The sequence below is a fragment of the Dipodomys merriami genome, unplaced genomic scaffold (assembly GCF_024711535.1).
Source record: "Dipodomys merriami isolate MVZ:Mamm:240054 unplaced genomic scaffold, mDipMer1.0.p SCAF_56, whole genome shotgun sequence".
NCBI classification, from domain to species: Eukaryota; Metazoa; Chordata; class Mammalia; order Rodentia; family Heteromyidae; genus Dipodomys; species Dipodomys merriami.
The window spans coordinates 2,628,447-2,641,782 of NW_027206135.1; the positions used below are offsets into that span (position 1 = coordinate 2,628,447).

General features: G+C 37.9%; 1 protein-coding gene across 8 annotated transcripts in view; it reads right to left on the reverse strand.

The window, feature by feature from the left end:
* The window catches only part of LOC138812171 (WD repeat and FYVE domain-containing protein 2), a 273,328-nt gene that overhangs the window by 113,339 nt on the left and 146,653 nt on the right, over nucleotides 1-13,336 (reverse strand). For all 8 annotated transcript variants that reach the window (XR_011367562.1, XM_070000140.1, XM_070000146.1 and 5 more), the window contains exons 8-9: nucleotides 6,458-6,563; nucleotides 906-1,007 (exon numbers count right to left, since the gene is read on the reverse strand). Coding sequence is in view for 7 of the 8 variants with exons in the window: in XM_070000140.1 (XP_069856241.1) it covers nucleotides 906-1,007; nucleotides 6,458-6,563 (208 nt within the window). In the remaining variant the exon portion in view is untranslated. The remainder of the gene's footprint in view (nucleotides 1-905; nucleotides 1,008-6,457; nucleotides 6,564-13,336) is intronic.

The window sequence follows — 13,336 nt, forward strand, 5'->3', positions numbered from 1 at the left end:
TCAGAATGAAGACTGAAGGAAACACATCTGATAATGCTGCTTCCCCCTCCCACTGTCCATCCTCCATCCTTTTCAGTCACCACCCCTGTGAGCTACAGAGGAGGTACCTAGGATCAAATGAACCTAAACCTAAGTGAACTGAGGACCTTTAGTTACCTTTAGTTATCACTTCTGGATGAAGGAGAACACAGATGAATGCTGACTCAACCCATTGTCTCTTAAATGTGGCCATGTTCAACCTAGTGACCTAACATTTTATTTCTTTAGGGAAGACCAAATCAAATCATAGGATATTAAAAATTCTGTACAATGAGCAGATCTCAATAACTAAAACAAAATTAGAAGTCACATAATGAAAGAAAAATAAATATTACTTCTATAATTTCATGGTTTGAACCTAGGTGAGCATGGGACCTTTAATTTTTTTTGGGAGGGGGTCCAGTCCTGGGGCCTGAACTCTGGGCCTGGGTGCTGTCCCTCAGCTCTTCAGCTCAAGGCTAGCGCTCTACCACTTGAGCCACAGTGCCACTTCTGGCTTTTTTCTTTTTTCTTATGTGGTGCTGAGGAATTGAACCCAGGGCCTCATGCATGCAAGGCAAGCGCTCTACCACTGAGCCACCTTCCCAGCCCCAGCACCTTTAATTTTAAAGTGCATTTTAGTAGATGCCATTAAAAATTCTGAAACAATGTCTTTCCACAGCTTAATGGGAAAGAGTCACTACAGAAATGGAATCTAGTAGGCAAAAACTGCAATAGACTAGGGATGGGGTAGATCGAGGTGCTGTTTGCAATTACTACAGGCTACCCCACCACAACTCTCACCTGGGGTCATTATTTTACCTGAGGTTATAAGGCTACATTATTTCCTCAGAATTATAGTTTGATGAAACACCCACATCACCTACCTGCCGTAAGCCAATTTTCTTACTGTCCCACATTTGCTTGAAGTTCCAGAAGAAAGGCTGATCACACTTCTGGCAGGAGTCACTGTCCAACCACTCAGGAGTCTGGTCAAATAAAGCACACAACAGGCCACAGTGAGGAGTGGTGTAGACAAAGAAGTCTGACAGTGATGAAGCATTCGGAATCAGGATGTGTTAGAAACAGAGGGCCTTCAAAAGTGAACCCTACTGCATTGTTGGCGAGAGTGTAAACTTGTTCAACCACTTTGGAAAGCAGTAAGTGGGATCCTCAAAAGACTACACCTAGAGCTCCCCTATGATCCAGCAACCCAACTTTTGGGCATTTACCCAAATGGAAACAAACAAGGCCGTACTAAAGCTACCAGCACAACTATGTTTATCGCAGCATTATTCACCAGAGCTAAGATATGGAACCAACTCAGATGCCCCTCAGTAGCTGAATAGATCAAGAAAATGTGGTATTTGTGTGTGTGTGTACACACACACACACACACACACACACACACACAATGGAATTCTATGCTTCCATCAGAAAGAACGACACTGCCGCATTTGTTAGGAAATGGAAAAACTTGGAAAAAATCATATTAAATGAAGTAAGTCAGTCCCAAAGAAATTTAGGCCTCATGGTTTCCCTTGTTTGTAATAATTAGTATACATATAGGTTAATCTTATCAGAAGAGCTAAAAAGCTCAAAAGCTATGTATATATAAGATGATGCTAAGTGAAATGAACCCAAGATATGGACACAAAAGGTCTCTCTTTATTGTTATTGTTTTAAATATACTATGTGATTTCTTTTTTGTTTCTTTTGTATGTTCTTCCCCCTATGGCATATCCCCTGTTGTCACTGTACTTGATTTTGGTAATCTGCATCTTGTACTTGTATATACATTTGTCTAATCTGGGGAGGAAAAGGGAAATAACAAAATGCTGAAACAAGGACACAGGATGACCTACTGCAACAATGATACCCACAGGACAGTATATTGGAAATGAACTTTACAACCCAGGTTGGGGGGGGGTTGGGTGGGATGGGGTGGGGAGGAGTGTGGGAGATGAGGGTGGGAAGGGATAATGGGATAACAACAAGGGAAGAGGTAACAATGATCGACAAGGAATAATTATGATCAACAAGTAATGTACTCATTGCCTTACTCATGTAACTGTAACTCCTCCGAACATCATCTTTACAGTAAAATAATATTAAAAAAAAGAAACAGAGGGCCTTATTTCTCAGTCAACCATTCAAAAAGTACTTACTGAATTATCTCATATGTATTAGGCACTGGGATAAGATGTAGTAGTGAATAAAAAGAATTCTCTACAGTCAAATCATAAAAATATTAACAATTCTTTGATAAGTCCAAGAGTAAGAAGCCCAAGAAGTAGCACACAATGCAGAGGGAAAACAGGGCTCAGACTTAGGCTGGGGTTCTCTGCAAATGGTATGTCAGCAGAACCCCTAATGTATGGAAGGAGGCTGGGAAAGGGAGCTAAGAGCAGCTAAAGACCACAGGAGTAAATCTGGAGGAGGGTGGCAGGGCCAAGCCTCACAGGGTCCCGAACTCAGAACATTATCTCATATTTTTTGATGGGAGGTGATTAACTTTTGCTCTGATTATGTACAGTGCTTTTTTAAAAAAGTTATTATAAAGGTGATGTAGGGAGGGGTTACAGTTATGTAAGTCAGGTAAAGAGATCATTTCTTTCTGGACAATGTCACTCCTTCCTTAGCTCTCTCCTAAATTTTCCCTCCTGTCCCATCCACAAGTTGTATATAATTCATTTTAACATACACTAGTGAGTACCATGCCTACATTTGTATACCCCTTGTCCCTCTATTTCTGTACTACAATGCTTTTTAAATGAACATTACACAGTCAGCTGCCCAAGTTGGAGTGATATAACCTGACTACAGTGCTGTTCATGGCAGGGCCCCATGGGAGGTCTGCTCCTTGGGTCATGGGTCACTCAATACTCTGGCTTTGTTCACGATTTCCCAACCCCATCAGAAATAAACTAAATATGTCAGTCAGGTTTTCAAAGTGTGTTCTGCTTAAAGTTATTCTTCAGTGGATCTTCATAAATGATGTAAATATTGATTGTCTTTGGTTCCAGAGTTTCACATTCAGTACTGGAATTCATCACTTGACAAAGGAAGTCACCTCTTTCCACACAGCACTTCACTCAAGCAACAAAAATTCCCAGTCCTAGGGTTTCTCAAAAGTGAATTTCAGGGAGCAGATGACTTGGAACAAGTTTGAGAAATGTCCTAAATCACCTCCCTCCCAACATTCACAGTAGACGGGAGCACAAGAGAGGCTCTGGATTCTGTCCTTCGCTGACAGGACTTTTCCTGAAGAAAACCTGCTGTAGAGAAAAGACTTTATAATCCAGGCTCTTCTGTCCTCAGGGAGAAATGTACCTAGCACTACACATTTTCTCATAAACCAAGTGAAAAGGAAACTTTTAAACTTTTTCATCTATTTTTCAGATTAAGAAAAGTAATCCTGGATTTACTTTGTAATTTTTAGTTCTTATTCAGTGTAAAGACATCATACAGCTATAAACCTGTTAGCTAAAGACTATTTTACTTCTAAAAAATTTAAATATATTGTTTTTTTTAAGAATATAAAATGTAGAAGAAGATTTTTAAAAAAAAGAAATAAAAAGTTACTTCTTACACAAATAAATCAAGTGATGCTAATAGAACATAATTAGCCTAGACTAATCAGGAACTTCTAGTGGCCTGAAAACACTGAACAAGCATCTTACATCATAAGTAAAAGGCATTTATTTGAATGTGCTATTTAGACAACTGAGAAAGCAGTATCAATGTGTGCTTATGGAACAATTTCTCAAACATTACATTGTTACCATTAAACATGGAAAATGTTTAACAGATGAAAATTGACAGAGATACAAGAGATATGAACATGCCAATCAACAACAGGGGAGCCCGAATTGCTAAACTTCATGAAGAGAAGCGAAATTTTACTGTTAGCCTGAGAATGTAAATAAAGGCAAGATATATTTACCCTTGCCTCCATAGGCAAAAACAGAAAGGGATTAAGAATAAGTATTGGTGAGCATATAAGGTGTCAGGACAGGAAATTCCCTGTCTTCCAATAAAAGTATAACGGAGTATAACTGTTCGGTTGCTAGTTAGCAAAGTCAAGATTACATCTGGATCAATGTCACATAGGTCTGTACGAGGAGATGGACAAGTGGTCATCCAGGTGTTGTGTTTGACCAGCTTGTGGTCATGAATGTGCCCTTTGCTTGGGAACAGGGAAGATATAACTGCTATACATTATGGGATCAAATGCAGAAGGAGTCCAAGATAAATACAATGAGATATAAGAGCTCAAGCAGAAGCAGACTTGTAGTATGCATAACAACATTTATGCAATATTAATGTACACACACTCTATCTGTTAGACACATACTACATTTGTATCACAGTGGATGCCTATAAAGAGGGTATTGAGAGAAAAAAATAAATTGGCATGTATAATAGGATTCCATTTTTGTTAAAAAATTTAAAATGTGTATGTATAGAGAAAAACATAATGATGATTGCCAAAATGTTAAGTGTGGTATTGTGACTGGAACTATTTGTTAGCCTTTGATAACTTTTCTATCAAAGAACATAGATTATAAATATGATTGTTGAAAAATGATAAACATTTGAAAAAATGGATTTTATTACTATACAGACACACTAATAAATGGGATACCAACTCAATCTGCATTCAGCCACTCAGGATCTCCCACTGCCCAGCCTTCACTGTCCTCTGTCTGCCATCCTCTCGGCTGTGACTGCTGTCAGACAGCTAATGAGCACTAACACATAGGTGTCACCTCTCCAATTCACTTTGCACTTGTTTTTGGTATTTCTTGTCCTGCAAAGTTCATGAAGCTCCTAGTCAGAGCATGGCCAGGCCCTACTATCCTTTCAACACTACATACTTCCACAAACCCTACTCAGAGAACATTTGCCAACTATGCCCACACCCTGTTCAAAATACCAGCACTGATTTTCAACTTCACATCAATTGTACTATTACACCATTTATGCTATTGAATAGCATTCTGAAATTTCCAGAAAGTGTCAGCACTTCTAGTTAGGGACAGATTCATTTTATGTCTCAGGCCTGCCAAAGTGAGTACCCTTCAGATCTTGGCACAACTGGGAAGTAGTTCATTAGGTAATGAGTTACAAAATTGGTTTCAGGATATTTAGGTTAATAAAGTAAGATGCTTGCAAAAGATGAAAGGAACCATTTTCACTGCTTATTTAGAGTCTTGACTTAAGATTTCTAAGTCATCTACAAATAGAAAGTGCCCTTATATCTGCATGTTAAGACGCATAATTTAAGCATAGGATTCCTCCTCAAATACCTGGTTTCATTTCTGGAAATCAATTATGATCCTTTGGATCTTTCTTCTATAAACAACAACAACAACCTCAAACAAACTAAACTTCATAGAAACAAAGCTAAACCAGATGTGGCTGTCCCTCATCCAAAGCAGGCTACCATACCCGCAGAACCCAAGCCAGGACACAATCTCCAGCTTACATGGGAGTCTGGTTACCATGACCAGCCCTCATTGAAATATCCCCTGACTGTATATGGATGGTGCCAAATATACTTTTCAAAAGCAATATTCAACAATTCCTCACATCCTAACAGTAATGATAATTTTAATTAGTTACTAATAGAACTCCTGTGGATTTATAGTTTGAGCAAATAAGGCTTTAATCTTCTTAAACATTTAATTACTGGCATTTGAAAGGTATTACATTGTGGGTAAGAGCAACTATGCTCTTGAAAAGAGACTGTGAGGGCAAGAAAAGAATTGTGGAAACCATGTTTGTCCTTGAAAAGTGTTATTTTTCTATGTAACTCTTATACATGAAAGAGATAAATAAAAATATAGTGCACTGTCAAAAGGACAGTCTATCCAGTGCTATGGAAATAAGGACATTAGAAAGAAGAAATTCAGTAAACATCCTAGTACTTAAGATGCTTATAAATTAAACACAAAACTCATTTTTAAGAAAACATTGTGGTAAAATTTAAATACATGCTCAATAAAGACTCAATATACATACCCTGGAGAGCTGCCTAGAACATGGCTCTCAGAAAAGCGTAAAAGAATTATTATTTCTCATTTTTCTATTAATACCAAATTACATAAAGCATGTGCATTTTCTGTTTTCAGAGTCTTTTATACCAAAGTATTAATTGCCAGAAAATAGGTGGTTCCTTTTTCTTACCTGTACTTTGCTGTAAATGGTGTAACAGATTTAAAATAGAAACAACTTAGTCTCAGTTAAAATTCTCATGAAATTTCTATTACATTAATGTTACATGCCAATTCATGAGGGGTAGAAAAAAATAGTAAGTCCTCTTATACTATGATTTTTAAATTTTCTAACACAATACATCTCATTTTATGGTTTAAGCAGGAGGGGTGGTGGATTCAGAACTGTAGGGCCCAGGCCAGCCTTGGGCGACACCCACCTCTTGCCTTTCCACATCCATGTTCCAGACAACAATGCCACCGTCACCGCCACAGGAGATGAGCTGTCGCGTGTGCTGCGCATAGGAGAGAGCCTGGACTTTGTCGCTGTGAGAGAAAGCCAGGGGTGGGTGACAGTTGAGTACAGCAAAATGTCAGAAACTTCAGCAAAACTGGCCAGTGTGTAGACTCACATTGGAGCCCCTGCTATGGATCCTAAAATCTGCTGGAATCTTCAATATGATAATAGATTTAAAGTCTCAAGGCTGCTCTGACTTGCTCGGGCAACAGGAGAAAACAGTCTTCATCAGCTAACAAAATGTAACCAGATTGTTAAACTGCTTATTATATCCTATTAGTTTCCTCCTTAATTAAGATCTGTGATACACATCCATTTAAAAAAAAAATTTAGTACCATGACTTTACCTTTAAAATTAGGGTTAATGTCTCTGAGTACAATATGTAGGTATGTTTTATACTGTCTGTGGAATTTGCCTAAACTAAAGTGGATTGAAATGCCCCGTGGATTTAACTGGCAGTCAGAGGTTGTGCTGCTTAAGTGTGTGCCTCAGGGATGCTGGAGCCCAGGCAGGCTATTGGGTATTTCAGAGTGAAAAAGAGCAATAATAACTTGAATTTCATTGACTTTCTAGTTCTCCAGCTTTTATTTCCTTTCTCCCAGTATTGTGTTTTATTTTTCTTTCTTGTTCATGAATAGCTGACCAGTTATTTCCCCTGGGTGGTAAAAATGATGGAGAATTCAGTTTTATATTCTGGTAATTTGGTCATTGCAGCAGTGGATTATTGAGATCTATTTATATTCCCTTTTGAGTGAGAGAGACAGGAATCTGGGTTCTTGGTCATTTTTGCTTATATGATTATTCATATCATAAAAGCTCAAAATTTGAGCTCAAATCAAGTTTTATGCCTACTGGGAAGGAGGTCTTTGATATCTAGATAAATAAGTAACATGTGTGTTTATACCCTCTGATAGTGTGCTAATAACATGCTTGCATGTGACAGACAATTCTTCATGTCATATTCTTTTTTTTTTGTGGGGCCTGAACTCTGGGGCCTGGGCACTGTCCCTCAGCTCTTCAGCTCAAGGCTAGTGCTCTACCATTTGAGCCACAGTGCCACTTCCGGCTTTTTTCTTTTTTGCTCATGTGGTGCTGAGGAATTGAACCCAGGGCCTCATGCATGCAAGGCAAGTGCTCTACCACTAAGCCACCTTCCCAGCCCCCATGTCATATTCTTTCTTCCAGTTTTATCTATGGAATATGTTAGTTACCTTGGTAATCACTATAATTAAAATGAGTGTTTAAGAGTATGGTAGATAAGAAAAAAATGAAAAAGAAACACAAGTGTCCATGCAATTTTTTTGAAAGAAAAAGTAATTCTGTTTTAAGTCAGGGGTTCCCAACCTTTTTTGTCTCAGGATCCATTTCTATTCTTAAAGCTTATTTGAGAACATCAAAGTGATTTAGTTTAAATGAATAAAAACTACAAATATGTATAGTATTTTAAATTACCTAAGAAACTGAATATTCATTCACTTGAAAATTGCAACAATAAACCTATTTCAATATCACAAATACATTGTAAGAAATACCCTTCCTTTCTTTTCTTTTCTTTTTTTCTGGTGCTGGTCTTGGAGCTTGAACTCAGGGCTTGGGCACTGCCCTGAGGTCTTTTTGTTCAAGGCCAACACTCTACCACTTAAGCCACAGCTCAACTTCTGACTTTTCAGTGGTTAACTGGAATCTCATGGACTTTGCTGCCCAGACTGTCTTTAAACTGTGATCTTCAGATCTCAACCTCCTGAGTAGGTAGGATTACAAGTGTGAACCACCAGTGTCCAACTAGAAATATATTTTCTAAAACAAATTATTTTGCCAAGGCCCAGAGTTAGTAACTCACACTGAGGATTGTGGTTTGAAATGGTAAAGCAGTAGCTTTTAGCAAAAAAACTAAATGACAGCACTCAGGTCTTAAATTTAAGCCCTAGTATTGACCCACACACATTTTTTTTCTGAGAAAAAAATCACTGTTTAACTTTTATGCAAGTCTTTCTGTCTGGCTTAATAGATGCCAGGTATGGTGATGCACATTTGTAATCGCAGCTCTCAGGAAGTTGAAGCAAGAAAACTGTATGAGGCTAGCTCATGCTACATTGTGAGATTAAGGTCAGCCTGAGCCACTAGCCAGGACCTGTCTCAAAAAGCAAAAAGGAAGCTGGGCACTGGTAGTTCATGGTTGTAATTCTAGCTACTCAGGAGGCTGAGATCTGAAGATCATGGTTCAAAGCCAGACAGGCAAGGAAGTCCATGAGACTCTTATGTAAAAAAAGCTGGAAGTGGAGCTGTGAGGCTTATGTGGTAACACTATTGGCCTTGAGCCAAAAATGCTCAGGGACAGCACCGAGGCCCTGAGTTCAAGCCCTAGGACAGACACCCAAAAAAATAAAAAAGGGTAGACATGGGTACTGTACTCCTTTCTGCATCTATGAAATCACTCACCCTCATTGCTTCTGTACAGCTCTTCTGTCCATTTGTGAGGGAATGATGCTGCTAAAGATAATCCTAAGTGTCAATTTGTCCCAGAATATGAAAGGCAGAAATAAAGGGCACAGCATAGCCAGTGACTTCACTTGTTTTGGCTTATAATCTCTGAATCTTTAAAAAGCCATAAAAAGATTATGATTGTGCCCAAGTTCCATTACTTGTGATGACCTGCTCCCCTGGTTTACTGATGGATGCCTTTGACTACAGTGTGAAAGCATGCTCTTTCCCTTTTGTGGAATCTGCCAGGCAGAGCTTCTGCGCACCACCACAATTATTTTCAGTCTTCAGTCCTTAGGTTAGCTTGATTAGTGTCAATTACTTAAACAGGGGTGGGGGAGGGAGAGAAAGTACCCTTGTGAAAAGCGTTCAATTCTTTAAAACTGTTCTATTTTTTTGTCTTTAAAAATTATTTATTATGGGGCTGGGAAGGTGGCTCAGTGGTAGAGTGCTTGCCTTGCATGCATGAGGCCCTGGGCGTTATTCATCAGCACCACATAAGCAGAAAGAGCCAGAAGTAGAGCTGTGGTTCAAGAGATAGAGTGCTAGCCTTGAGCTGAAGAGCTCAGGGACAGTGCCCAGGCCCAGAGTTCAGGCCCCACAATAGACCAAAAAAAATTATTTTTTTTTTTATTGTCAAGGTGATGTACAGAAGGGTTAAAGTTACATAATTAATGTAATAAGTACATTTCTTGTCGAACTTGTTACTCCTTCCCAAATTTTTCACCTACTTTCTCTCCCTCCAACCACCACCCCAAGTTGTACAGATTATTTCCAACATATTATTTTGTGTATATTGCTGTTACATTGGATCCCCCTTGTCCTTTGTCTCACCATTATGTTGTTTCCCTTCACTTCCCTAATTCAAATAAATGTATATACAATACCAGGGTACCAAAATCAAATATAGTGACAACAGGGGATTTACCACAGGGGAAAGAACATGCAAAAGAAACAAAAATCATAGTATATCAAAAGCAAAAACAACAAAGAAAGACCTCTTGTGTCCATGTCTTGGAGTTCATTTGGCTTAGCATCATCTTATATGGTCATATGTACATAGTTATTGAGCTATTCTGCTCATCTGAGAAAAATTTCCTAGACTTATACTAATTATTGCAAATAAGGGAAAATATGAGACCTATATTTCTTTGGGTCTGGCTTATTTCACTTAATATGATTTTTTTCCAGGTCTTTCCATTTCCTTACAAATGGGGTGGTGTCATTCTTTCTGATTGAAGCATAGAATTCATCTACTGAGGGGCACCTGGGTTGGTTCCATATCTTAGCTATGGTGATTAATATTGTGATAAACATAGTTGTGCTGGCAGTTTTAGTATGGTCTTGTTTGTGATCATTTGAGTATATACCCAGAAGTAGGATTACTGGGTCATAGGGGACCTCTATTTTTTTTTAATGTTTTTTTTTTTTTTTTGTCAAAAAGTTTTATTGCAGGCTGGGAAGGTGGCTCAGTGGTAGAGCACTTGCCTTGCATGCATGAGGCCCTGGGTTTGATTCCTCAGCACCACATAAGCAAAAAGAAAAAAGCCGGAAGTGGCGCTGTGGCTCAAGTGGTAGAGTGCTAGCCTTGAGCTGAAGAGCTGAGGGACAGCGCCCAGGCCAAGAGTTCAGGCCCCACGACTGGATCCCCTCCCTCCCCCTCCGCAAAAAAAAAAATGTTTTATTGCTGTGTTGATGGTTCCTTGAGCACCTGTGCTCATGTTTTAACCAGGTGTCTAAGACTCATTTGACATCATTTTCAGGGGTGCCTCTTCAGACTGACTTTCTTTTTGAAAAAAATATTTAGGATGCACTTTACAGCTAAACTCTGATATTTCCCAGAGAGGTCCTAGCAAACCATAAAGATCTGTTTCACCGTCTTATAAAAAAAGAGATTTTATATGTAATTGCATTTGATGTGTTACTATTTTAAGAGTTGAGAATGGGTTAGAGCATCTGCCTGGCATGTGTGAGGCCCTGGGGTTGGATAACTCATGATACAAAAAAAAAAAAAAAGAGGTGTATAGATGGAGTTGTCATTTTAAAGTCAGTAGTAGTGAAATGTTACTAATATATCTCAGAGATTTATTTTTTTATGGGAAGAACCTGGAGATTTGCCTATGTTCTAATTGTCTGTGATGTTTTTATATATTTTTCAAACCCTTAGGAAATAGCTGTACAAGGCCATCTCAAAGGAGAATTTTACTTTCCCTCATTCTGGTATTATTGGTCACCATGTCCAAATCTTATTATATCTTTGCATTATATGTATTATACATAAAGTGTAGACTATGTATTATACATAAAGTGTAGACATCTAAGCTAAATGTATGGTAAATATAGAATTAACACAATATTAATTATTATACAATAACATATAATATTAATAATTATTATTAACAATGAAGTCACTAAGTCTCTATAATCTACAAACATCCTGTTTGATGGCTCTACTATTAAGGGCAGGTCTGAGTTTGTGACTTTAGTAAAAGATAGCCTTAGCATTTCATAGAAAAGGATCCAGTATGCCAGATGTTTGAAAATATTGATATTTCAAATAAACTCTGGGCAGAGGGTACTGAGCTAACATTGCTAAGACAACTTTTATGCTATGCCAATAGATTGAGTCAGAATTTCTTTTGACTCTGGACTTTTTAGTCTGGATGCAGATGGCTTCATGAACATGGACAATTAAACCAAAATGTAGTAAAACAAGAACCAATTACAGTTCATTCATGAGAATGACAGATGTGAAGAAGGAAAGTTTACTGTGGATATTTGTCTAGAATACATTGATGTTGTCTTAATAGTCAATTTCCTAGATATATGATGATGTCTTTTCTCTTACCTATGATTTAGAGAGCTCTATTTTATAATCTAAATCAAAACATTTAAAAATGATAGGCAAACTGACTAATGAATCAAGAAAAGTGGCATATACATATATATGTATATATACATGCGTACATATATAACATAGGTATGTATATAAATGGAATTTTATTCATATATTTTATTCATATATATATATAATATATAATAGAATTTTATTCATCCACCAGGAAGAATGATATTGTCATTTGCAGAGAAAGGGACAGACCTGGAAAAAATTATGTTGAGTGATATAATAGAGGCACATAAAGGGCATATATTTTCTCTCATATGTAGAAGTTACATCTAAATAGATATATGGAAACATACATACATACGCTTATATATACATACATGATCAAACTGGATTTTCCTTTGGACTAGTTGTATGGTTCTCTTAATAATTAACAACTAATATAAAGTTTATGACATGCCCACATTTAAAAAGTCTGTATATGTATATGCGTATGCGTATGTGTGTGTGTGTGTGTGTCTGTGTGTGTGCACATGCATGTGCATGTGCACATGTGTGTGTGCCAGTACTGGAGCTTGAATTCAGGGCTTTTGTTTTCTTTTGCTCAAGGTTGGTGCTCTAACCACTTCAACCACAGCTCCTACTTCTGGCTTTTTGGTTATTAATTAGAGATAAGAGTCTCACTTTCTTGCATGGACCAGCTTTGAACTGCAATCCTTAGATCTCAGCCCCCTAAGTAGCCAGCATTACAGGCATGAGCTACTAGTGCCTGGCTAAAAGTCCTAAGTGTGGAGTGCTACCATTCTAACATTCAAGGGCAAGAAGGGAAAAACTGGCTGGTAACTGATCTAGATGATATATCCCTTGTTAAAGCATTCTGTGACACATCCATGATCTTGCAAAACCAAAATAAGCTACAGAAGGAAGGGCTTTGCCACTTATAGCTGGAAGCAATATTCAGCAACAAATACATAATTTATGAGACTCCAGGACTGTTAATATTCCAACACAGAAGAGTAGAATGCAATGATGAATTCTGGATTCCAAGCTTTGCAATAAACCTGCTCTTACTTACAGAGACTTCTTGATTTAGGGTTCAAAACATAACCACCTTTCAGTTAAAAACTAGATGAGGGAACATCCTCAGGCTCACAGAATGGAAAGATGCCTTCTTATATTCATGTTTCATCTGACATCAGCATGGCATTTATATTAGAAAGCATTTCAAGATTGATTATTTCATGGATGAATGTGCTCCATGTTTGGCATGGCAAATGCTCTTACAAGTGCATAAAACTCCTACTTTCCAAAAGCACCAGGATTTGCCATCTGTAAATATCACACTTAGTGGAACAGTCTAATTTCCTTTCTTACCAGTCCTAACACATATCTGACAGGATCAACTATATAATTTGAGGGACCAGTGCAAAATGAAAATGCAGGGGCCTTTGTTAAGACACTATGTCGAAAAACAA